Genomic DNA, 26,759 nt, shown 5'->3' with positions numbered 1-26,759 from the left:
AATAATAGTTTGTTGCTATGAGATTTAAGACCTTTCCCCCAAAGTTGGATAAATCTTTGCAATACTTGGTCGCTTTTCTATAGAGTTCCCAGCATTTTCCCTGCTTCAGATCTTGCAACCAATCAGAGCTTTAATAAAGGTTTAGCTATCCCAACTCCCTACTCCAGGGTATGTACAGATGGTGGTTAAGTAGATGCTCATCTGAATGGAAGGAGGACGCATGTGATGTTATTTGTAAACAAATCTTTTACTTTGGTCTCTGAAGCACCCAGCCTCAGTCCGACCAGGTTCCTCGGTATCAGTAAAATAGTAAAAAGTCACATGAATCTAGAAATATCCACATGGAACTAGGGGGATCAGCCTAGTTTGTTCTGACGGGGTCCAATTCGGCCCTGTTCCGATGGTTGGTTTATGGTCTTTAGAGCGAATGTGCAGGTCCACTTTGTGTACGGCCGCGGGGATATGCAATGTTGCTTGGCCGTTCGCACATAGCGATGCGGGTCCGGGGCGTGGGGCAGCAGACTCGGGTCCTGCCCATGGAAACGTCCAGTGTTTCATGGGCATGTGGTGTGGTGTGCCCTCTGGGACTCATTTAGTTGCGAGCTTCGCAGCTTACCGAGTCAACCAGAGTGAGGGCCTAGGTACAAATGAGAAAATAAACATTTCATTAGAGTTGTTCACTCCCCCAGCACAATGGATGAGCCAAGTTCTTATACGTCGGTCAAACTAATGAAAGTAACAGTGTAAATCTAAGTTGGGTTGTGTGTTCTCCCTGTGTATATACAGCATAGGGGTTTATATATAATAAACATGACATTTACATAGTAATTACTCGATCCACACAGGAAGGACAAGTCCTTGGCTGCTCACGAGGCCCAGGCTGTCTTCATGAACAGGCTAGTAAATGAAATCAAGACTCTGAGGAAGCAGGTAAGTCTAAGCAACCTGTGTACTAATACCAGCGGGGTGTAATAGGGTCCTGGTTCACTGGGGGTGCGGGATGCTCGGCGAGCATGTCGCACATATTATTATTATTGCCTATTCATATGGCCCCACAAGGGTTTCACAGCGCCTGACAATACATAAAAGAGCAAAATTACAGTACAAGACAATTTATCATAAATACATGGTCAGTAAAGAGAGTTGCATCAGGGGACAGGACACTGCATTTTTGCCTGGAAGAGATATATATTTTCTAAGACATGTGCATGAGGAGAGAGGGCCCTGCTCGTGAGAACTTACATTCTAAACATATCGCCATATTCATAAATGGGGGGCATAAAGTGCGCTAATACCATGACACCCCTATAACAGCACTTAATACAGCTTTCTTTTTCAGGGTTCCTGGGTTCCACAGGGATTACATCGGGGTTGTAGGCGGATCCAGAGGACCAGGCACCAACTTCTCCAAAGCTTTCAGAGCTTCTCATCATGCCTGGCTCCTCTCCCCTATAACCCCGCCTCCATGCTAGGCTAGTCAGTTTTTTGTTGGTGCCTGCAGGAAGCAGATGCACCAGTATTTTCTCCTGGGATCAGAGCCAGATTAAGGTCTAAATGGGCCTGGAGCTGAAAATGATCAAGGCCTATTATGCGCAATGATAGGTGTGCATTTATTAATACATATAATAAAAACAATTTCATACACATAAAATTGGTACCATTAAAAAATGGGGGTGGGGGGTTCGAAAACAAATGGGAACCTGATTTTTGAAAAAGAATAGGCTGCACCCAAAGAATAATTATGATGGTTAAAGTTTTAATATCACCTCAGTTCTTGTGTTGTCCCTTACTTTTGGGCCCAAAAGTGCTGATCTTTTAGGTTCACGTGGATTTGCCCTCCTTGATGCTTCCTCCAATTTGTACAGGGGTGGCGTACCTCCAATCGCTGGAATATCTGAAGCTGAAGGGTTTGCTTCTCCCACGGTTGGCTACCTTTAGAGAGGTGGCATTCCTCCACAATATGGTTTAAACGGTGCCTTGCGGAGTCCATGTTCCTTTCTAGACCAATCAATAATGCAGAAGGGATTGGGTGGTAATGGCATCCCTCCCAACATGACCCTCTCCAGGAGGGACACATTGCTCTGCTCCTGCACTTCCCTGGTAATGTATGATTGCCATCACCTGTGTTGAAACACCTTTCTTATCAATTAACCTGTTCAACACAGATGATGGTAATCATGCATTAAGAAGAAAGTGCAGGAGCAGAGCATTGTGTCCCTCCTGGAGAGGGTCATGTTGGGAGGTATGTAATGGTGAAATAAATTCAGGATAGCAGCCTGGGATTAAAGAGCCTGTGGCCGCTTGACAGGGCAACTTTGTTTTGGTGCCCCTAGAGATACAATTGTATCTTATTTCCAATCTAGTAAACACAACAGTAACCCCCTTATACTGTACTTCCCTCTTACACATTATGCCACATGGAATGAGCCAAAATTCACAGCGACTGAGCCAAAATTCACACTATGGCACACAGATGGAGTCAAAATTCACGTTATGCCACACAGATTAAGGCAAAATTCACATTTTGCCACATGGAATGAGCCAAAATACACACTATACCAAACAGATTGAGCAATAATGCAGAATATGCTTCATTAAAAGGGACATTGTGCATTAAAAATTTACACCGTAATGCTGATTTTGGTCCCGTTAAACTGGGCCGTTTGGTTCCAGAGAAATCCGTCCTCAAACAACATGAAATTACATTTCAGAAATGAAAAAAATCGATTTACCCGCAATATCTCTAGAAACAATGAACCCATATGGGTACTTATGTAATATCTGGGCTCCCGCTGCGCTCGCCACGCTTCGGGCACGGTGGCTCGCTGCGCTCGCCACACTATATAAAATCAACTCCATGCGTAGTTGGATAGTAGGGGTATGAAAAAATGGGGTGCATTTAACATGGGAGCCCAGATAATACATAAGTACCCCCATATGGGCTAGCCTGATATCAGATTGAAGGCCCAGCGATTTGGGTTCGACTGAGATCAACCTTGAGCTTCTGTGATGCCAGAGGGGGAACTGGCAGCCGTTAATCCGGCCCTGCCTGGAATTGCTTGATAGCAATCCCAAGCTTTTTTTTTAAAAGTAAGAACTTTTACACTGAGCGGGCAGCACTGCTGACATTGCGCCTGCAGCGCTGCTGCTCCGGCACCCCCGCCGGTGTCCATCGACCATTACTGCCTGTCACCCCAGGGGTGTACACAGGAGAGTGGACGGAAGACAGGGACCCGGACAGCAGGCTGGGCATTGCATTTCTTCCTGGACAGCGTGGCCGGACCGCGGGAGGGTAAGCGTTCTCAGTGAGAGCACAAATCACTGTTCTAACTGTGATTCTGTGGGGAGCAGGTCACAGCGCTGGCGTGGACACTGCCTCCCACAGCAGGGATTCCACTAGTCCACCAGGGACTGGGAGCGCAGGCTGGAGGCAGTTATCCTGAGAGGGAAACTGTCCTCCAGTTTACATTAGGCTCCATGTTAAATTGTGGGGGAAGTCCAGCATAGGAGGAGGAGGGCTGGCTTGCGGTCCCTCCCCCCAGCTTTAGGCGCCAGTTCACCTCAGTGCTGGGCGCCTATTGGCTGCAGATTCGTGCTTCCAGCTCCTCTCCCAGACGCTGACAGCCATCTTCACCGCTGTGCAGACCCTGGAAGGGCTGAGCGCTACTCCCCTGTAAAAACGTCTCCTGCTGACAGGTGTTTACAGCACTCACTGTCTCACATAGCCTCTGGGTTACTGTGGGGGACATAGTGCATTATACAGTAGTTGTGGGCTCTCACACTCTCTACTGTTGTATGTGTGACTATATGTGCTGATTTTTATTTATATATATATATATATATATATATATATATATATATATATATATATATATACCTACTGCATTGTATTCTCCTGTGTGTTACACTGTACATTCTCCTGCTACTGCTTACAGGGTGTACTGGGGACACTGTGGGGTCAGCCACACATTTATCAGGTCACTGGGCATAGAGCTTCAGGTGAGACTGGGGTTCCCATAGTGGCTACTTGCAATGGCCAGTGAGGAGCACCAGCAGGCATCCCCAGCACTGCGTTCATGTTCCTCATGCGCAACGGGGCTGTCCGATCAGGAAGTGCAGGATGGCCTGTGTGTTACTTGCCATGTCCCAGAGACTCTCTCTACGGCCCCACAGACCCAGAAGCCCCCCATGGTGGCTTTTAATCAGATGCTGGGCATATTTGTGGATAGGATGTCACCCGCAGTGGGCCCTGCCCACCCCCCCCCCACACCCCCCACCTACACCTGTTGCTCAGGCAACCCCTCCATGGGTGGATTCATTGTCTGAGACCATGCTTTCTTTGACTCAGTCTCTGGCTATGCAGAAAGCAGCTAAGGTGAATACTCGGCAGTCATCATCTCAGTCAACCTCTGATGGTGATCCTGAGGTGAGGGAGGCGGCCGACAAGGAGGTGAATGTTACCGACCTTATAACAGCCTTTAGGGCGGTCCTTCTCCCTGAGGAGGAGGAACCAGCAACCGTAGCGCAGAAAGTGGACGTATTCAAATCTCGCAAAGTGATTAAGGCTGAACTCCTACATTCAGACCACTTAATGGGAATTAGAACGGGGATCTGGAAAACCCCGGGAAATAAATTCCTAATTCCTAAGAGGGTGCCTATTAGATACCCTCTGCCGGTAGAGGACTGTAAGTTATGGAAAAATCCACCCCCAGTGGACTCCCACATGACCCGGCTGGTTAAACCGTCTGTGTGGCCAGTAATGTCAACTGCCTCCTTGAGAGACGTCACTGATAGGTGTCTGGAGCAATGTGTAAAATCCATATTTTCCCTGGCAGGGGTGGTTAACAGACCCACTATTGCAATGTCCTGGGCCGCAAGGGCTGTGCAGGACTGGTTAAAGGGAATAGAGGATGAACTTCCTACAGATGTTTCTGATGAATGCGCAGCGTGTTTGTCACAGTGCATCAGGCCGTAGCATACATTGCAGAAGCCATGATTGATGCTGGACAATTGACTGCTAAAGTTTCAGCAGTGTCCGTGCTTGCCAGACGCATACCCTTTGCAGGGGAAGTTCTTTTTGGAGAAGAGCTAAACAAAATAGTGGCTTCTCTGGCTGCACTCCAAGGCAGCATGCCTCCCATCAGCCTTTTCATCCACACGGCCTAAGGTCGGTTCCTTTCATCCCTTTCGCCCCACGGGAAAGAGTAAGGGACAGGTGTTTGGCAGACAGACTGGACAGTCCGAGTCGGACAAACCCAAGCAGAGACAGCCCTGGGCGACCAGACAGGCTACTCCTAAACCAGACAAGCCCACCACCTGATGGGGCGGGCCTCCCCCTGGGGGATCCCAGGGTGGGGGGTCGACTTCTCTTCTTCTCTGAGAAATGGCTCAAGACGTCGTCAGACGCTTGGGTGAGAGAAGTCGTGACCCATGGCTACGCTGTGTCGTTCAAAGGGAGCCCCTAAAAGCGATACTTACCCACAAATCTACACAAGGACGCAATGAAAAAGTCCTCTCTGGATCAGGAAGTAGAGTCCTTACTACTGTCCAGGGTAGTAGTGCCTGTACCTCAGCATCAACGAGGCCAGGGGTTTTATTCAACCCTGTTCTTGGTCCCGAAGCCAAAGGGGAAATTCCGGCCTATTCTGAACTTAAAATCACTGAACAGATCAGTGAAAGTGTCCAAGTTCCGCATTGAAACTCTCAGGTTCATTGTGCTGGCAATGGAACCAGGGGACTATATATGGTGTCTCTGGACATACAAGATGCGTATTTACATGTCCCCATTGCAGTTTCTGTGGTATGCGATATTGCCAAACCATTACCAGTTTGCGGCGCCCTCCATTTTGGGTAGGCCACTGCCCCCAGAGTCTTCACGAAAATCATGGCAGTGATGATGGCATCCCTGAGACGGCAGGGGGTCAGAATACTTCCATACCTGGACGACCTACTGATTCTTGCCAATTCACAGGAAACTTTGCTGACACATCTCCAGCTAACACAGACAGTTCTCCAGTCTCACAGCTAGCTAATAAACTGGAAGAAATCTGTTGTTCTCTTGTTCGGTTCCAGAGCCAGGGATCCCCTGGCAGCATTCATGGACGCTCTGTCGGTTCCGTGGAATTTTCATCTGCCATACATTTATTTACCAGTGTCTCTTCACCAGTGTCTCTTCTTCATTGAGTACTCAGGAAGTTCAAGCAGGAGGTCTAATCTTGGTGGCCCAGGCGACACTGGTTTTCAGATCTAGTACAGCTGTCAGCTGCTCCTCCTTTTCGGTTACCTCTGCGGATAGACCTACTAGGTCAGGGACCTTGTCTACACCCGGATCTGAAGTGGCTAATTTTGACAGCGTGGCTCTTGAGACAGCCATCCTGAGGAACAAGGGTTTCTCTTCAAAAGTGGCTAGGACTATGCTTCAGGCCAGGAAACCAGCCTCGTCTAGAATTTATTACATATTTTGCCTGGTGTAGGGCAAGATCGATTGATGCCAGTTTAATGTGGCAAGATTATTGTCCTTTCTTCAGAGCGGTCTGAATAAAGGTCTGTGCCTGGCTTCTCTTCAAGTCCAGGTGTCTGCCTTATCGGTGTGGTTTCAACGGCAGTTGGACACCCTACCTGATGTTCGCACATATTTTCAGGGGGGTGCTGAGGATTCAGCCCCTGTACACTCCTCCGGTTGCTCTGTGGGATCTGACAGTGGTTCTTACTGCTCTCTCAGAACCGCCTTTCGGACCTTTGAATTCACTTGAAATGAAGTGGCTTACAGTCAAGGTGGTTTTCCTGATGGCGATTGCCTCTACCAGGAGAGTGTCTGATTTGGGGCATTATCTTGTCATTCCCCTTCCTTATTTTTCATAAGGACAGAGCCGTTCTTAGGACTAGGCCCTCTCACCTTCCTAAGGTCCAAGTTCCATGTGAACCAAGAGATCAAAAGAGAAATCGTTAGACGTGGTGAGGGCACTTTGGATATATGTTCAAAGAACTGAATCTATTAGGCGTTCAGACGCCTTGTTTGTTCTCTATGGGTTCCAAGCCGGTGTCTGAAGTGGGCGTCTCAGTCCTTGCACGTTTAGACTCACTGCCGTTCTCTGTCAAAAGGCCATTCCCCTTAGAATTGGCCCTTCCCACTGCATTCATACCAGCACTGTAACAGTCCAACCCTGGCTCTGGGTGTCTGAGTACAAGATCTCACCACATAACAATTTAGCCGCGGAAGCCCCTATATTTCTGCAAATTTTCATTTATTTGCATGAGCGTGCACTGCGCCTTCTTCAGCCTATACAAAGTTACATTTTAATTTCTTCTTTTCGTGAAACAGTGTTCCCAGTGGCCAAATTATCATGTAAGCTGGAGGAAAACATTTCCATTTAAACAGCAGTAACAGGACAGCTCTCGTGATCGGTGATAGCTCTGCAAAAAGTATTGATTTAAAACGCATTCATTTACTCATCGCAAATCAATAGCTGTTGAAGGATGTGAAAATGAATTTCAGTGAATGTAGTGAGAGCTATGCATTATGCATGGTCATTATCGGTGCGTGATATATTAAATGTGACTAAATTGGTTCTAGGTATTCTCTGCATTCAGTACACTCAGTGTAAACTCAGCAATCATGCATTCTGCCTTTTGTTTCTAAGGCTCCACTGAGTCTGACTAAGGTGGTCAGGTATTGGATCACTCACTCGTAGTTCTCCTGGATCTCTTGCAGTATTTATTCCCCTGTCATATACTTGTCCTGCCCTGTGCTGCTGTAGTTCTCACATTACTTATCAAACTTCCTTCAGTGTTCAGATCCACTTCATACTTGCTTACAATCCCAGAACGGCCGTTAGGTTCTGGGTGGCCCTTCCGGGAACCCAGAAAGGTGGGCAAGTGTCCTGCACCCAGAAGGGATGATGTCTCTGGTCACCACCCCTTCTGTCTCTCCAGCCAGCCTTCCAGTTGTGTCACCAGCCATCTCCTCTTCTGTCTCTCCAGCCAGCTCTGCAGTTATGTCACCAGCCATGACTTTCTGTCTACCTACCTGTCAGTCACAGACACTCCAGTCAGCCCCAGTGGGAGGTGCTTCCTCCCTCTGGGACTTCCAGATTGGGCTGAGATTAGGCGAGTGTAAAGGCCCCCAGACATTACTGTGTTTCTCTGAGTCACAGCCGATCGGTCTTGAACCGCCCAGGAACTTCCCAGGCGTCAGGATCACATGCGATATACAGCATACGGTCCTTTTGCATGTGATATAATGTATGCAACCCCGGCAAGTGCCGCCGGAGGCTGTCTGATCCGACAGATCCCCCGTGCAGCACTTGCGATCTAGTGGTTCCCATCCGATGCACACAGGGCCATGCATTTGATTGGATCTACTACACATGGGATTTGCCAAATTTCACCTGATTTCTCGGCCCGATGCATTGGACTTGAGTGAAATCGGGCAGAATCGCAGTAGTGTATGGCCAGCTTAAGCTTCCATGCCACTCCCTGCCTTTCGTGCTAGGTGTAGCTAGCTCCTATAGGCTGCAGTTGATGCAGTCCATAAAAAGCTGGTGTTTTGCGCATGCACAGTCCAGCTGCTAGTTGTGCACATGCGCTAGTTTCGGCACCACCCAGAACTATTGTGCAGGTTTTGGGACCTGGCGGATTTACCCGTCTTAAGAATTTAAAAAGATATGTATATATACTATGTAACCAGACAGTAGTGGTGTGTTTCAAATAGTGGGGCAGATATACTGTATTAAGCCCTGGGGAAGAGATAAAGTGGAGAAAAAGTGGAATTAAATAGAGATGGGCCGTTCGTGAATGAAACGGATCTTTTGAACGGATCCATCCAAGAATGGGTGAGCCGCGACCCCAAAAAGGTGATCCGTTTCAGTTTCGTCGGTACTTCTTTACTTTCACGGCGCCAGCATGGCGCCGCGCTACTTCCGGGTTACGCTCGCCACAAACAAAGTGAAATAAACGAAGTTAACGCCATGCCAACATGGATAGTTCATACCTCCACTATCCATGTTGGCATGGAGTTGATTTTAATTAGCGTGGCGAGCCACCGAGCCCGCAGCGTGGGCGAGCGAAGCGAGCCCCGCAAGGGGACTCTGACGCGCGCCGCCATGCTGGCGCCGTGAAAGTAAAGAAGTACCGTTTCGTTTTGCATTGCAATGCATTTTCTTGATCTCAGTGCTGCCACCTGTGGCACCTGAGATGTACTACCTCTGGAGACTGAGAACAGTGCTGTGACTACAAGTGATAGAAAGATTAGCTGCTGCTGCTGCCAGGGATGGCCATCGGTGCAGACGCCATCGATGGTTGCCATCGATGGCGATTCTGCACCTAGCCCATCGATCAGTGTTTTTACTCGGTCAGGTATATTCCCTTTTTTTTTTAAAGTGAACTGAGGACCCGTCTAAAAGATCCGTATCTTTTCACTGAGAGATCAATGAGAGATCACTGATCAGCTTAATGATCCGTTTTGCCCATCTCTAGAATTAAACTGTAAGGATGTAACGCACCAGCCAATCAACTGTGTTATCTCCTTCCAGTTTATCCCCACTTTTTCTCTACTTCACCAGTCTTAATATATCTGCCACAATGCATCCAGCGGCTGCCGCAGCACCAACCTAAGGGTGGTGGTGGGGGTTTGTGTGCTCTAATGGGTATCACCTAGCCTGCATACAATGATACACATAAAGACAGAAAATTGTCACACTTGAGATCATAGACTTTTGTTGATTCTTTGAAAAAATGTAGACTTCGTTCAAAGGACGTAGCTCTTTATTAAAAAACAAAACCAACGCGTTTCATCAGAATGGCTTATATCGTTCAAATTCACTTAGATTTTGAACAATATCTACAAAGTCTGGTGAGTGCTATTCTTTCCCCATTTGGGGACTAATACACTGTATAACTGAAGCCCACCCCTAGATTCCCACTGGCTAGTTGCACTGTAGCCCTGGGGCAGTCTTAATAGTGTGTTACGGCTCATGCTGATTCTAGAGAGCTTAGCGAACCCCCCCCCCCTCCACCACATGGTCGGCACTGCAGCCCAGGGGCTGCCACCGCCGCTGGTAACTAAAGATCTTTACTTCCCGCTTACTGTGCGCTACCTGCATGCAAATCACCGCTCTCAAAGTGTGAGCTACCACTGGTGTCAGATCCAGATGTAGCTACGCTCAGCTTTGCACAGCAAGTGATCCCCAGCTATGATTGTGATGACCGCCACAGTGACAATGTCCACGTTTTCCATGCCACAGGTGTCCTCGCAGAAGAAGGAGATCCGCAATCTTACTGATGATTTAGAAAGACAGGAGATAAAGGTTCTACGTGAGTAACAATGGAACGTATGCGCTCACATATAACACCAAGGCTCTAAGGAGTCTATTTACTAAGATTGGAGTTCTATTGAAGATGGGATGTTGCTATGGGCAACAAATGAGATTCTATTATCTTCTAGAAGGTGCTAAAGGTCGACATGCATTGGGTCAACACAGCTTAGGTCAACACCTCAACTAGGTCACAATGGTTAAGGTCGACATGGTTGGAAGGTTGACACATGCATTAGGTCGACGGTGTCTAGGTCGACATGATTTTTTAACTCCCCCCCCCCCGAATGTAGACATAGTCGGCATGGACACCGTATTGGTGCTATGCGTCCCCTACATCGATTGCTTTATTTAGGGTTAAATAGTTTTTTGCCTTTCAGATTGATTGGCTTGAAACAGCCCCTTCCATAAAGAGACCAAGAAAGCCTCTTTTTGTGAACTTTGGGAGGGTTTAAATGACTTATTCACTTTATTACATGTTATAAGCCCGTCAACATTACAGCTCCCTCTCTCCATGTCCAGCAAGCATGAAACAGATATGTTGCTGAAAAAATGCTTTCACTTTCTGTTATTTATTTTACAGTTTCTTATAGAACGCAGCATATTCCGCTGTGCATTACAATTGGAAAAAAACAGTGATAAAACAAACAAACTGTTATGTCATCTTTTTTAGCAGACAAAGGAGTAATTTGATCTGTTGAGTGGCCTCTAGTGGTCACAGGTGGTACTTCACCTCTTAGAGGCGATGAGTAGTTAGCCATGTATACTGTATATATACAGTGTGGATGAGTTTGTTCGTTTTCCTAACGTAAGATGTCCACTAGGGGATGATCTGGAAGATAAAGACCGGAGCATTCGGCAAACGCAGGATCTGGTGCATAGAAGTTTTCAGACAGATGGATGCTTGCTGGAGCTGCAAGTCATTGACCAGGTAACTATAATAGCAGGCCGGCTGGTAATAACTATGTCTCAAGGTTCAGTAACTGCCTCATTATATATATATATATATATATATATATATATATATATATATATATATATAGAGCTGCATCTAGCCGCGAGAGCTCTTTATAGTAAGTAACAAACAGCAGCATCTTCTCCAATTGACCGTTCTCATGTCATCCTGAGTCATCATATAGCTATTCCAGTTACATTAAGTTCCATATTCTATTGTGTACCAAGTGCAGAATTATTCATATAGGCTTTTATTATGGATCATCACACCCTAGAGCAGGGTGCTCACTTATAATGGGCAACTGCAATTATTTCGGTACTTGTTTCCTAGCAAGGTATGCGATGGAACCCGATCTGACCCGATATTAGGGTTTTAAGAGCTTCCTATACAATTTTAACATTGCGTCGCATCGCATGCCACGCGATTACACCCGATTTTACATTGTACAGGCACCTGATACCTGATGGGTGATTACTTTGTTAAAAGCACCCCCAGACCCCCCCCCCCCCCACTATCAACGCCAACCCCAAGCATGGCGAGCGCAGCGAGCCAGCGAGGGGGGGCGGTACGCGTCCTCCAACCTTTTCATACCCCCACTATCCACGTCGGCACGGAGTTGATTTTATATAGTGTGGCGAGCCACCGAGCCCGAAGCGTGGCGAGCCCCGCGAGGGGACGCGGAATACATGTGAAGTTATCCGTGTGACCTCATGGGGCTCGCTGCGCTTGCCACGCTTCGGGTATGCGTTCATAGTGGCGGTGGCGTTAACAATGGGGGAACATATAACATAGTAATCACCAATTAGGGTGCATGTACAATTAAAAAATAGTTTTGATCACATCACACGATTTTAATCTTATGCCATCATTCTGATCGCATCGATCGCATCGCATGCGACCAGATCGCATGCGATGCGATCGATGTGATCAAAACGATGGCATAAGATTAAAATCGTGGGCGCCTTGCTAGGAAACAAGTACCATTATTTCCACTCTATTTGGGGTTTGGCTATTAGCTATGTACACCCAGATGGCTGCAGTTGCGGCAAACATGGTGCCTTTGCTAACACACATAGGATTAATCTGCACATCTAGTTAAAAGCCCATCAACATGACGGCTTCTGCAATGTACTTTCACTTGGACCTGTGACAGTGTTTAGTCCACAAACTCTTCACCCCCTCCCCCAGCTGCGGGGTAATTCGGACCTGAGCAAACAATTCTGAATCGCCCCATAATCTATAGTTGATTGAAGTTCTAAATGTTCCATGCTTCCCTCTCTGTGTTGACAGGCCGCCCTCTCGTGGCAAATCAGAGAAGACATCAAAGTCCACGTGTCCAAGCTGCCCACCTGCAGGAGACTGTACTACTGTGGCAGCAGGAGCCAGCCAGAGAGACTGCTGGAGATACTCTGCTTTGGCTTTTCACCACAGGGTCAGTGCTGAATGACATTCATATAGAAAGTGTCTACATCTGTTTTCCTTCTTAATCAATGGGACAATATACAGTGCGGTCAAGCAAGCCAAATATAGGAAGCCATGACCACTATTACAATATTCTTTCTATTAACCCTTTTAGAACCACAAGGATTACCGGGTTCACATGTTGCCATATAACATTAGCTTTGCTGCTTTTGATTTATTCATATACTTCATAGATCTGATCCACGTTGCCAAAAATGAGTTACTATGGAGACAGGGAGAATTCAGCTCCAATGTTAGTTATTGCGGTTTAAACATGTGCGAATCCTTCAGATTCAACCTTTCCCTTAACCCTTTTGTGCTGAGTCTCAAGAATAGAAGATCGACAGGTCCCAAACTCTGATTTATTTCCTTTGCGGATCTGAAAAGAGTATTTTTGTACTGAAACATTTGCAGCGAGGGTTATTTTATTGGGGGGTCAGAAATTCTGTCTTCGGGATAGAACTCGTTATAGTTCTCTCCGACTCTTTTGTGAGTTATGTGTCGGCCTGAGTGACTTCAGCCTTGTTAGCTTCGCAGCTTGAAACAGTAGAACCTTCTGGGTCTTCTAGTCCTGGAAATGAAGTTTTCTTATAGCGCAGCGTTAATGTACAGGTAAGGGCCATCAGGCCTTGTTCTGGGTCATGGCAGTGAATAGTGTCTATACAGTGTATCTGCCAGGTATATTCTTTCTACAGTAACATGAGATATATTGTATAGCCCCAGTACCAGTATTATAGTACTTACATCTACACTTAAAATCAGGCCATAATATTCCTTTATTCCGGGACAGCTGTGGTGTGCACAGATTCTGTGGTTCATTTACACAGAACCTGTGTAAATAATGTATACCGGAGTAAAGGGGTATGACTTGCCAGACTGTCCTGCCATAAGCAGGGCTGCCGAGAGGGGGGGGGGGGGAGCGGGTACTAATTACCCGTGCCCAGGATTACTGGAGGGGCCCGGCGGGGGCCCTGGTCCATCCCCCCCCATACCTTCCCCCTCAGTCCCTTCTGGGCAGCAGCAGCACACACCTACAGCAGGTGCTGTGCCAACAGCAGACTCAGCAAGAGCATCTCACTGACAGAAAAGGTCATTTAAACTCTGTGTGGGAAGGGGGGGGGAGCTGCAATCGGGGGGGGGGGGGGGGGGGCGGGGGTCCCCCAGAATCCGGGAGGGTTGCCCACCTTTCCGGGGGGCCGGGAGGGTGACCCGATTTTTGGGAGGCAACCCTGCAGAACATGCTGTAGGTGTGTGCTGCTGCTGCTGAGGTGGGGGTGAGGGATGACTTTAGGCCACACCTCCAAAATTTTACCGGGGCCCGGCATACCTCTCGGCTGCCCTGGCCATAAGGCCCCCCTCCCACACACACATGGAAATTCCTTATGATTCACATGTAGAGGGCGGCTGGGCGAAAGAACATCATTCCCATCTTTTAGCCCCACCTATTTGTACTGTTGCAAGGTTTTTGCTGTTATCATCATCCTGCCCGCTTCCTAGTGATGCGACAGGATGCAGGAGAGTAACCTACTCTTCCGTGGCAGCGTGAGACTACCCTAAAAATCGACAGGCTCCTGCAGCTTAGGGGACAGTAGGCAAGTATGGCTAATATGTACTAGGGATCAGTAAGTGTACATACATGTCTGTAGCGTATCTCTTATATATTTAGCCAGATCTGTCACTCATCCCCTGTGTAGCTAACGCTCCCGCCCAGCTGGATACACAAACCCACCCCCCCCCCAGGGAAACGTGTTCTATGTGTATAACGTTATACACATCCCACCCCCTTGACATCACCTCCCCCCGCCCTGCCAGGGCTACAGTACACACCCACCATCCACCATTACACCACAGCCACCATCCACCATTACTCCCGCACCCCCCCCTCTGCCAGCAAACCCCCCCCCCCCGACACCCACGTCCCCCCTCCCGCAATTCGCGGCACCCCACGCGACCCCACCTCCCGCGATTCGTGGCACCCCCGAGATTCACGGCACCACTGCGCCCCCTCCCGCGATTCGCTGCGCCCCCCTCCCGTGCTTCGCTGCGCCCCCCTCCCACAGCATCTCCGGCGCCCCCTCCCGCAATTCGCAACCCCCCGTGACACCCCCGCGATTCACACACCCCTCCCACGATTCACGGCGCCCCCGCACCCCCCTCCCGCCCTCCCCCAATTCGCGGAACCCCCCTCCAGCGATTCACGGCGCCCCCCCTCCCGCGATTTGCGGACCCAAGCCCCCTCCCGCGATTCACGGCACCCCCCTCACGTGCTTCGCTGCGCCCCCCTCCCGCGATTTGCAAACCCCCACCCCCTCCCGAGATTCACGGCACCCCCCCCCCTCCTGCGATTTGCGGACCCCCTCCCACGATTCACGAAACCCCACAGCACCTCCGGCGCCCCTTCCCACGACTCGCAAACCCCCGTGACATACCCCCCGCGATTCACACACCCCTCCCACGATTCATGACCCCCCGCGCCCCCCTCCCACGATTCGCGGCCCCCCACGACCTCTCCCTCCCTTCATTCACGGCACCCCGCGCCATCAATGCCAACCATCGATGGCGTCTGCACCAATGCCCATCCCTACTCTGCAACAGCCAAAAACCTTTACTTCCCCTCATGCCCACACACCTCTATCACTGCCCTGCCTCCTGTTCTCCTACCCCGTAACTTCCGCCAGTGGGAAGCTGCTCACCCTGTGTTGCCCACATTCCCCTATCATGCTTTACCACCCAGCCTCCTGCTCTCATGCACCCTAATTCCCACCCAGTAAGAGGAGACACTGGCTCAGGGCCACCGACATTACTGCACATGATACAGCATTTTCTACAGTGAAAAAATATTTTACATGGATGGAATATATTTTTAAAGGGGCCCAGACTAATCTCTCTAATATATAATGCTTCACTAAGCCCCTGTGACAGCTGACCACACCCCCCTCAGCAGACTGGCCACACCCCTTACTACTGCATTCCCCCTGTAGGCGGTCCTTGTCCCATTTTTGCCAAACAGTTACTGTATATCATCAAGATGAGTCATGTACATGTCTGACGAAATGTGCCAGCCAAAAACGCCAATGTAACTTTGGCAGCATCGAGTTCTCGTAAATAAATGTGGATTTCAGTTCATTATTCAGAGCTGGCCACATGGCCCCTGTATATGTATAGACTTGTGTGTACACCGTCCCTATCCTTGGAGGTTGCCCCCACCACACTTTTCTATGTGCACCGCCTGTTTCACCCACTCAGCCTCAAGTCAAGAATTATGCTGATTAGCAAAAAAGCAGCCAAACTGGCACATGCCCATTTATACATGAGTCACATGCAAAATATGTCACCGATCTGCCCTGGTCGGCAGTCAAAAGGTGAACACATGAAAAGGTCAAAATGCATTAGGAGGGTGATCTCATATCAGAGCACAGTGATGTCATTTCCTATTTCTTTTTATATGTAAATGATAAAAGCCATGTAAGGTTGTAATAAGTCAGGTGTGTGATGTAACAAAAGACCATTATTCACTGTGCAAAAATTACTTTGATTGACTGTAAAGTTTAAGGGGGATATTCAGAACTGATCGCACAGCTGCAAATTCAATACCAATAGACTGCGCATGCATTCGGCCCGAGTTGATTGAGAGGAAGCCCGTGCTTGTGGGCGGTAACTGACCATTTTCTGGGAAAACCCAGGCGTGCCCAGGTGTTCGTGGGGGAGTCATGTGACGTCAGCTCCGGCCCCGATCCGGCTGCTTCTATCGCAGCTGCTTAATAAGTTCTGGGCTACGCACAGACTGCACGCACTGGGGAAATCTTACAATGGTGAGCCGCTTGCGAAAGGATTTGCAGCTAATCGGTTTTTTAAGCACCTAACAGGCCCGCACGGAGCGGAATTTTACTGTCTGGGCAGCAATTTATCAGAGCATTGAACAGGTCTGAATAACCCCCGAAATTTTTACCAATGCTGCACAGATAAAGTCAGTGTGTTCTGCTCTTCTCATAGATTTCCAGCAGGGGGAGCTTGGGACCGGGTTATACTTCTCAGCAAGTCCTGCAGAAGCTATCAGCCAGTTATCGGTAAGGCTGTGTTCATGGCGGACTCACCTGTCATTCTACCTGTGTCTCCGGCCTGTTTCCATATTCTGTTCTTTATGTAAGGACAATAGAACAAGGTACCGCCCAAACATTACAGAGCTTTTGTGTAGCACACATGGGTTATTATATATGATGTGCAGTACAGACCTGCCTGTGCAGCCCTTGCAGATATTGAACTGCAGGTCTGTGTAATGAATGGGCACAGAGCGAGTCCTCAGTGGTAACCACCAAATGCCCATCAGTCAGGCTATTGTGCCCTATTCAGACCTGCTCGCAGGGCTGCAAATTCACACAGTGGCCGATCATCGATGTACTGTGCAATGTGCAAGCAGTCGGCTGTGATCAAGTTCTGCTAATTCTTCATCTCGCTAATCGTACGCGCAGTGATTGACAGGGAGTGGTCGTGTGGGGCGGGAACACTGGGAATACCGAAAAAAAAAACGCTGGGAGTGTCAGGGAAAATGCAGGCGTACCAATTCCTGTTAGAAGAGGGCGTGTGCAGTGGCGTAGCTAGGTTTGGGGCGCCCCCCTCCCCACCGTGCCGCCCCCCCCCCCCCCCATCGCAGCAGGCTTACCTGTCTGCGCGTCCCGGCTCCCCTCCTGGCTTCAATTAATTCTATGCAGATGGACCACGATAAAATGGCCGCCCCCATACCGCAGACAGTTTCAGAGAACTGTCTGCTTTATGGGGCGGCCATTTTATCGTGGTCCGTCTCCATAGAATTGATTGAAACCAGGAGAGGAACCGGGACGCGCAGACAGGTAAGCCTGCGGGGGATAGGGGGCGGGGGCATTACTATAGCACCGCAGCCTCCCGGCGCCCCCACATGCACAGTGCCCCCCCGCGACCGCGGGGGCTGCGGTGCTATAGTTACGCCACTGGGCGTGTGATGTCAGTAGCCGCCTGTATGTGCCTGTATGTCGTAGCCACCAAGTAAGTCCTGGGCTACTCATTTCACAACATAGTAATAGGGGCCTGATTCAGTGTCACGCGCTAATGTATTTATTAAAATTACTAAGCCCGCTTGAAGCAAAAGCTTTGAAAGCTAGTAGATGTACATGGAGCTTTTTTCAACTAGCCTTCTCTGGCAAGCCATGGATGACCAAGGCTTATTCATCTACTGTTCTCAGCTGCAATACAATACACAGAACAATGCAGTAGGGGATTAAGGGGCTTATTCTGGTTGATTCGCTCGGATGCAAATTCACATCCTTGCGAGTCAACCAGATCCGGCCTTACGAAAGGTGGTACCTATATCCTTTGCAAAATATCCATTCACAGCCTGCGGGGGGGAACACCCACATCGCCAACCATCGAATGATGTGGAACGTGCACACAGAGCTAAGGTTGCTCAGAGGAACCGTAGCTCTGCGTGCACATTCTGAGGGAAGTGGGCGGGTATCTGACATCCGGTGATGTTATGCTAATGGCCCACCCCACTGACCAGCGAACAGTTTGTTTGCCGCGGCCGCACACACCCAGTGCATGCACATGTGCCAGAAATGCACAAAGTGAAAATATCAGCCCTGTGCGAACGCACGCGGCTGTGCGAATGGACATGGATAAGGTCCTAAGTCTGACAGCCCTGGTTCACTTAATCCTATTAAAGGGATAGATGGGGGTGGCTCCTAAAGGGTAGTTTCATTTGCTGCCAACAGATGGCAGTGTTTCGGTGCCGCACGGACGCTAGACATATATATAGATGATACTGGTGTTACCTTGTTACCCGCCAGTGTATTTGCTAGAAGATGATATGTGCTCAGTATGTCATATTGTGGTACCAGAGTGTCAATATAGAAACAATGGCAACATTACGCTTCGGTTTAAGGGTTAGGTTTAGGGATATCTTACAAATTGTATTGTCAACAATATACAATGTCGTTACTTCTTAAGTGACGACTCCACATGTTGTCTGTTGACATTATCACCATAAATATACAAAAAAATAGTAGCGCTAGATCAATGTAAAACAATATCACATTTAATATATAAAGTGCACAAAAAGGTTAAAAATAGACAAATTCATAAAAACAAATGCACCAGCACCTAGAGAAGTAATTGCCTGGGCGTAGGGTCCATTCCTATAAACGTCGCCTGTTTCCGGAGAGATAATAGAGTCTCTTCACATGAAAAGATAAAGATGATAATTACCGCAGGAGGTCCAAAGTGTGGTTCTTAATCCTTCTTAGGATGGCATTAGAGCAAAGTCCAACAAATTGGTTTTGAGGGTATCAGCCTCAGGACTCCATTTCAAACGGTCTGTTTATGGGTGAAGTAATCCGGTGGCGACTGGTCTGGATCCCCAAATGGTGGTGGGTAGCAGAGATGAGTTAGCAGTAGGTAGCTGATGCAAGGTGCCTGACGCGTTTCGCTGCATGAGGGGGCAGCTTTATCAAAGGAACTTTGATAAAGCTGCCCCCTCATGCAGCGAAACGCGTCAGGGTAGCAGAGATGAGTTAGCAGTAGGTAGCTGGTGCAAGGTGCCTGACGCGTTTCGCTGCATGAGGGGGCAGCTTTATCAAAGGAACTTTGATAAAGCTGCCCCCTCATGCAGCGAAACGCGTCAGGCACCTTGCACCAGCTACCTACTGCTAACTCATCTCTGCTACCCACCACCATTTGGGGATCCAGACCAGTCGCCACCGGATTACTTCACCCATAAACAGACCGTTTGAAATGGAGTCCTGAGGCTGATACCCTCAAAACCAATTTGTTGGACTTTGCTCTAATGCCATCCTAAGAAGGATTAAGAACCACACTTTGGACCTCCTGCGGTAATTATCATCTTTATCTTTTCATGTGAAGAGACTCTATTATCTCTCCGGAAACAGGCGACGTTTATAGGAATGGACCCTACGCCCAGGCAATTACTTCTCTAGGTGCTGGTGCATTTGTTTTTATGAATTTGTCTATTTTTAACCTTTTTGTGCACTTTATATATTAAATGTGATATTGTTTTACATTGATCTAGTGCTACTATTTTTTGTATATTTCTTGTCTTTCCCAGGGGACTCTCAATCCCCCCCTTAGTAGCTGCTCCACATCACAACCCACAACAGCGCCCATTTTGGTTGGCAGACAACCACCTGTGACATTATCACCATGTCAGCATTCTCATGTGATTCCCCAGTAAGCTCAGACACTGTAATTCTCTCTCTCCTCTTCCCCGCAGCCCTACAATATACTGCTGGCTGATGTGTATCTAGGTGGTGTGAAGACAACATACAGGTATGGGATTATGTCTATCTATCTATCTATCTATCTATCTATCTATCCATCCATCTATCTATCTGATCTGGTATAGATCCCTACCCTAATTGGGCTTTCACAAGGGGCAACTGTGCTGAGCGATGCTAGATGGCTCAGCTTACTCTCAGCACACAGCGATGGGTCAGTGCTGTGTGCTATGCAATCTGTCAGGGCCAGTGTTGTCGGATGAGAACACTGGCCCCGACCGGCGATCTGACTAGCCCCGACCGGCGATCTGCCGGGCGATAGTGACATGCGAAGCTATGGCCCTACACAGAGATCGCCCCGTGTGTAGGGCCATAGTAACCTAACCTAAATCTCACCCTAACACAGTTTTCCCCAAAGGTTTTTCATATTCTGCTGCACTTTACAGAGAATATTTCAACATTCCCATCAGTCCCTGCCCAGCTTACAATCTATATTCCCTACCAGATTTACACACACACACACACACACACACACACACACAGACATTCTAGGGTTAATTTTGTTGGGAGCCAAATAACCTACCAGTATATATTTTTTGGATTGTGGGAGGAAACCGGAGTACCCGGAGGAAACCCACGCAAGCACGGGGAGAATATACAAACTCCACAGTTAGAGCCATGACCTCAGTGCTGTGAGGCAGTAATGCTAACCGTTACACCGTCCGTGCTGCCCGTATATATAACACATGGTGGGGATAGAACCCATGACCTCAGTGCTGTGAGGCAGTAATGCTAACCGTTACACCGTCCGTACTGCCCGTATATATAACACATGGTGGGGATAGAACCCATGACCTCAGTGCTGTGAGGCAGTAATGCTAACCGTTACACCGTCCGTACTGCCCGTATATATAACACATGGTGGGGATAGAACCCATGACCTCAGTGCTGTGAGGCAGTAATGCTAACCGTTACACCGTCCGTACTGCCCGTATATATAACACATGGTGGGGATAGAACCCATGACCTCAGTGCTGTGAGGCAGTAATGCTAACCGTTACACCGTCCGTACTGCCCGTATATATAACACATGGTGGGGATAGAACCCATGACCTCAGTTCTGTGAGGCAGTAATGATAACCGTTACACCGTCCGTACTGCCCGTATATATAACACATGGTGGGGATAGAACCCATGACCTCAGTGCTGTGAGGCAGTAATGCTAACCGTTACACCGTCCGTGCTGCCCAGAAGTCCATCTGAGCATGTGCATAGTGATGCAGCAGCTGCTGGGGCTGCTGGGAGGGATCTGATCTCCCTACGGATGCGTAAAGAAGACCATAAGCTTCTATAGGGTAACGCCATCAAAAGATGGTGTTCACCTCCGCACCAATGCCTGGATGGAATTAGGGGGTCATTCTGATCCATTCGGATGGGGCAGAATTTGGCCCGATGGTTGATTGACTGCACATACGCATGGTCTTTTGTGCGCATGTGCGAGTCCACTGTGCGAATGGCTGCAGCGATTTACAATGTCGCTGTGCCGTTCGCGCGGGGCAGTGCGGGCGGGGAGACAGCATTTCATGAGCGTCCCCATGAAAACGCTGGGTGTTCCCATGGGAATTTGGGCGGGAGGACTTATGACGGGGGCCTGTCTTCAGCGGAATGGCCGCAAATATAAGTCAGTCTCCACTGACTTATATTTCCATGGCCTGAAAAAATCATTCGATGGTCAGCGACCATTGAATTATTTCTCCGTCAGTGAGACATGCAAGGGGATACGGCGGTGGTGGCGATTCCACGGGTGGAAGGGCAGCCAACCAGAACCAGTAATTCAGCCCCCCCCCCCACTGAATACAGGTTTTTTACTGCATTTTCTGCTGTCAAATTCTGTGTTTCTGTCTATCAATGTTTCCCCTGAACGGTGCTCTCTTGTTTCAGAACATCATGGACAAGTGGACGTGACTCCCTCCCGGTGAGAACTCTGACAGTCCCAGCTGCTTCTCTCATATGTTCTCTGCTACTGCACATGCTCTGTCGCAGGAAAGCACTTGGCTACGTAACACTGGTGGTCAGTGGTGCAAAGAGGGGGGAGTGAGTACTTTTTCCCAGGGCATGTGCCTGCTGGAGGAGCCCATGTCTGCTGGAGGGGCCTGGGTCCCACTCCCCCCCCCCCCCCCCCTCACCCGCTGAAGAGATCCAGGCAGTGGGAGTAGAGAGGACAAGCTGCCGCCTCAGCACAGCCTCTCTCCCCAGCCCAGCACACATTGCTCAGTGCCGTATGCTGAGAGGGGAAGAGAGGCAGCTGCAGCCAGAGTTAGACTCAACATCTCGGCTAGCATACATTGTGACAAGGAGATATAGTGATTATAGTCTGGACTGCTTGATTACCTGCTACCATCCTATTTAAACAGGGGTCTGGTGTAATACTGCACAAACTAGATCCTAATCACATGTACAGTCGCTGAGGTAAATACTCAGATAAAATGTACATATACAGTAAATACAGATGGAGCTGGCCTCAATCAGTGGGGGTCTGACATTCGGATCACTAGCCGCCGGAAGGGGACGTGCGTGCACAAGCTGCGCATCTCCTTCCGACAGAGCCCACCGCCACCCTCCGCTGCCTCCACGATGCTCACCCGTTGGTGCCCAATGCCCCCCGCACCCCTCCCTAAGCCTGCCGGTCTCGCTGAAGCGGAGACAGACAGGGTTTACTTCCCCCGCCGCCATGCGTGTGAGAAGCTTGTGATTCCCAGTCAGATGTACCTCCCAACTTTTCATGAAAAGTAATGAAGACTTCTGCACGCTGTAAAAGGGGCGAGGCATCTGATGGCGTGACCTTGTGGGAATGCCAGGACCGCAAGGCCACACGCCAATTCCCATCACTGTGGGGGCATGCCCAGCGTTCTGTGAGCTGTGGTCCCATAGCTTAGTAACCCCCTCCCTCTACTGCACAAAACCAAACCGAGCACTGAGTTGTTGAGCAGTGGGAAGTAGAACCTGGGGCTTCCCACCAGCGGAAACGGTCATCTGTCAGACCAGACTTAGGTCGACAGTCATTAGGTCGACCCCGGAAGGACGACTGTCCCCAAGGTCGACAGGGTTAAAGGTCGACATGGCTTAAGGTCGACATGACTTAGGTCGACATGGTTTTAGGTTGACAGTCATTAGGTTGACGTGAGTTTTTCACTGTTTTTTGAGCCGACATGTGCCGACAGGCGGTGTTTCATGCCCTACCATCCACTAGGGCGTGGTGGGAGAATAAAATAGTTTGCCGAGCGCAGCGAGGCACCATGCCTGACGCATTGCGAGCGAAGCGAGGGGCTGCTGTTCAACTCCAACTGTGTCCATGTCGACTGTGTCGACATTCGGGTCAAAAACCAGTGAAAAACTCGTGTCGACCTAAGTCTGTCGACCTAAAACCATGTCGACATTGGCCCATGTCGACCTTGAGCCATGTCGACCTTTAACCCTGTTGACCTTGGGGACAGTCAGCCTTCCGGGGTCGACCTAATGACTGTAGATCTAAGTCTGTTCTGACAGATGTACCGCTTCCCCACCAGCATGCACTCCTGTGGATACTTGAATGGTAATAGGTAACCTATGGATGCGATTAACTAAATTCCCTAGTGGCTTCAATTAGTCTGGTGTAATATCATGAAAAGCAGATATTTATATAACGTAGTCCACATTGTCACTGTCACCTTCCTGTCGTCACTCTGTGCCAGGTCCCAGCAGCAGTGTCCGGTGATGATCTTGCAGGTTGTGTGGTCCTCAGTCACTTACAGGTAAGACACCATCTTTCCTGAGGCCCCCAAGAACAGGTGTAATACCTTTTGACCCCATTGCACCAACTTGTCTGTCTCACCCCTGAATCACCCCTCAGCAGGTTTTGGATAACAGAGGTGTAATTATAGCCGTAGCCTGTCCTGAGGTTATCGATTTCCCCATGGCAACTACATGCTGGACAGAGTACTAGCACATACGCATACCGGACATGATCAGTGGTGGTATCAGGGGGAGATCAGCGGGAAATCAGGGCTGCCTTAATATTATTGTAGGCCCCTGGCAAAGCCATGCACTGGGGCCCCTGTACACTCATTCACAGGAACCAAGAAATCATAACACACTCCTCCTGCAGTCCTGCACCATATCTCTACATGCTTCCTTACAGGGACTGGCTGTCAGTGCTCTGATTGGTGGATAGCTGATTGGTGGATAGCTGCAGCCATCCACCTACTCACTGCCTAGCTGCAGATTAGGAGGCACACCTAGGGGGTTATTCTGGTTGATTCGCAAGGCTGCGAATTCACAGCCTTGTGAGTCCACCGAACCCCGCCTTGCGAATGGTTGGCTGGCGCCACCCATTCGCAAGGGCGATTTGCACGCAGGGGTTTGCAAATGGATGTTGCACAGTAACATCCATTCACAGGGCAGGGGGGAACCTCGCACATCTTTCGATGGTCGCCGACCCTCAAAAGATGTGGAAGGTGCACGCTTATAAAAGTGACTTACATATGCATGCACGCTGGGAAGGAAATGGGAGGCTCTCAGCTGCCCTTCCCCCGCACCCGCATCATGGGCTCCTCAGCATGAGCCACCCCCGCCCGCTGTCCTGAGTGCGGGCACCCAGCGAACAGTCTGTTCGCCGTGGGTGCATGCACCCTGCCTATGTAAATGCGCAGAAATGCGCACAGTGCCACCATCGGTCCCCGTGCGAACGTATTCTGGTTTCGTATTCTGGTATTCTAGTCTGCATATACATTAAGGTGGTCCTACTTATCATGCAGGGAATGCCCTGATTATCTGGTAATTCCCAGTCTCCTTCATGACAATCTACCTGCTCACTATTATGAGTTCACTCTGATTTGGTAGGCTTTATTTAGGAATACATGTAAATATCCCAGATCAACTAGACCAGGGGTGGGCAATTATTTTGGCTGGGGGGCCGCTTCACACTTCCAGTAAATATTCGAGGGCCGCACACAAAATGATATGTATATATATATATATATATATATATATATATATATATATATACACACACACACACACACACACACTATATTTTCACATATCATGATATAGGCTGGCTGCAGCAGCTTCTTACTTCATTGCATCCCACCACTGTGCAATCCCTCATAGTATCCCCATCACTGCAAATTCCCATCACACCCCCTCATTTCCTACCCACCACTGTACCCCCTATCAGCGAGCACCCTCTCATCATCCAAAATTTCTACACATTCCATTCACGCCCCTAATCACTGCAATTGCTTTACATCCCTATCAGAACATCGCCCACCAGTCAGCGGGGAGCCTGAGCGAGGGGAGCCAGGACAGGAGGATCATGGCCTTTCTGCTGCCGGTGCTGGCAGTCGTCAGTCACGCCGCAGGGCTAAAAGAAATGCAGTGCCGCCGATGTCCGACCACTCCCGCTCCGCACAGCATTACTGGGAGTGTGGGCGGGGACGCGGTCACACTAACCAATGGCGGGGAAGCAGCGTTGCCTCCCACACTCCCAGTAATGCTGTGTGCGGTGGGCGCAGTCAGGCGTCGGCGGCACTGTGCACTTCTTCTAGCCCCTGCGGCTGCCGGTTAATTGACAAGCAGCTCAGCTAGTCGGGCCGCTTGTCATAGTGATAGAGGTCAGTGCGGCGGGCCAGACCTGTGCGTCTCGCTGGCCGCATCCGGCCCGCGGGCCGTCTGTTGCCCAGCTCTGAACTAGACCGTGAACTGATTATATCAGAATACCCAACATGGCCTTAACTGTGCGGAGTTTGTATATTCTTCCCATACTTGCGTGGGTTTCCTCTGGGGACTTCGGTGTCCTCCCACATTCCAAAAATATACTGGTAGGTTGCTGTGGAATATGTGTATGCTATATAGATGACAGGTAATAAATAATAAATATATGTAATTTTTCAGGCCATCCCAGTCTGCTTGCTGAGGTATTCCAAGTCGGGATTCCCAGGAGCAGAGGAATCCTAGATGTCACATCTTCACACATGTTGCTGCGCCTATTCAGCGCCATGTTTCTCATTTATTTTGCCTTTTGGTATCAAGTTTTTGTTCAGTTAAATTGAGTGTTTTAGTCCTGTTGAAGTGTTCAAAATAAATATTCTGTTGTTCCATTCTTTCTCTCCTTCATTACCTACTGGATTGCTACTGTAAAAGGAATGGCCGTATAAGGGTTTTCTGGAATAAATTGCTGGATATCCCTTGGGAAGTATGGCCACACTGGTGGTTGTAGCAATTGGGGGACTTTGGGCATATTATCATACTACAGTATGGAAGGAATTCATGGGTGTCCACTGGCGCAATTCAATTGTGTCCCCCTCACCCTTGGGCACACATGTCGCATGTTCGCGCCCATTAGTACTGAGTTTTGCAACGCACCCAAATGGAGCCGCAGTGGAATTGCTCCAATAGGCACCAGTCAGATCAGGCTGAGAGTATGAGAGCTGCAGTTCAAGAAATGCTAAAGACTCATTGGCTGCCAGATAATAGATAGAAGCAAACTATAAAACTAGGTTACTTTGTGGTGCGGATCACCAGGGCAGCCGAGAGGTATGCAAGGCCCCGGTAAAATGTTGGGGGCGTGGCCCAATTGAGCGAGGCGTCACCACCTCCCGTGATTAAACCATGCCCCCCAAAAAATGTTTAGGGAGGTGAAAAAACACTCTAAAGTCCCCTCCCCCCCCCCCCCCTCAGCAGCAGCACACCTACAGCATGTGCTGTGCTGACAGCAGGCTCAGCATGAGCTCT

General features: G+C 49.1%; 1 protein-coding gene across 4 annotated transcripts in view; it reads left to right on the top strand.

Moving 5' to 3' along the window:
- LOC146046365 (uncharacterized) overlaps positions 1 to 26,117 on the top strand; it is a 194,442-nt gene extending 168,325 nt beyond the window's left edge. For 3 of the 4 annotated variants that reach the window (XM_083165622.1, XM_083165621.1, XM_083165624.1), the window contains 9 exons: positions 846 to 930; positions 10,242 to 10,311; positions 11,135 to 11,241; positions 12,556 to 12,697; positions 16,720 to 16,793; positions 19,985 to 20,040; positions 21,930 to 21,963; positions 23,720 to 23,779; positions 25,920 to 26,116. In XM_083165622.1, coding sequence (XP_083021748.1) covers positions 846 to 930; positions 10,242 to 10,311; positions 11,135 to 11,241; positions 12,556 to 12,697; positions 16,720 to 16,793; positions 19,985 to 20,040; positions 21,930 to 21,963; positions 23,720 to 23,779; positions 25,920 to 25,982 — 691 coding nt within the window. In that variant the 3' untranslated portion in view covers positions 25,983 to 26,116. Of the gene's footprint in view, positions 1 to 845; positions 931 to 10,241; positions 10,312 to 11,134; positions 11,242 to 12,555; positions 12,698 to 16,719; positions 16,794 to 19,984; positions 20,041 to 21,929; positions 21,964 to 23,719; positions 23,780 to 25,919 lie in introns of all 4 variants that reach the window. The other variant, XM_083165623.1, reaches the window with a different exon arrangement.
- Positions 26,118 to 26,759: the final 642 nt, after the last annotated feature.

This window comes from Crinia signifera, chromosome 11 (assembly GCF_055691185.1).
Source record: "Crinia signifera chromosome 11, ASM5569118v1, whole genome shotgun sequence".
Lineage (NCBI taxonomy): Eukaryota > Metazoa > Chordata > Amphibia > Anura > Myobatrachidae > Crinia > Crinia signifera.
Note: the sequence above shows the minus strand (reverse complement) of the source record. Positions and strands in the feature narration are given on the sequence as shown.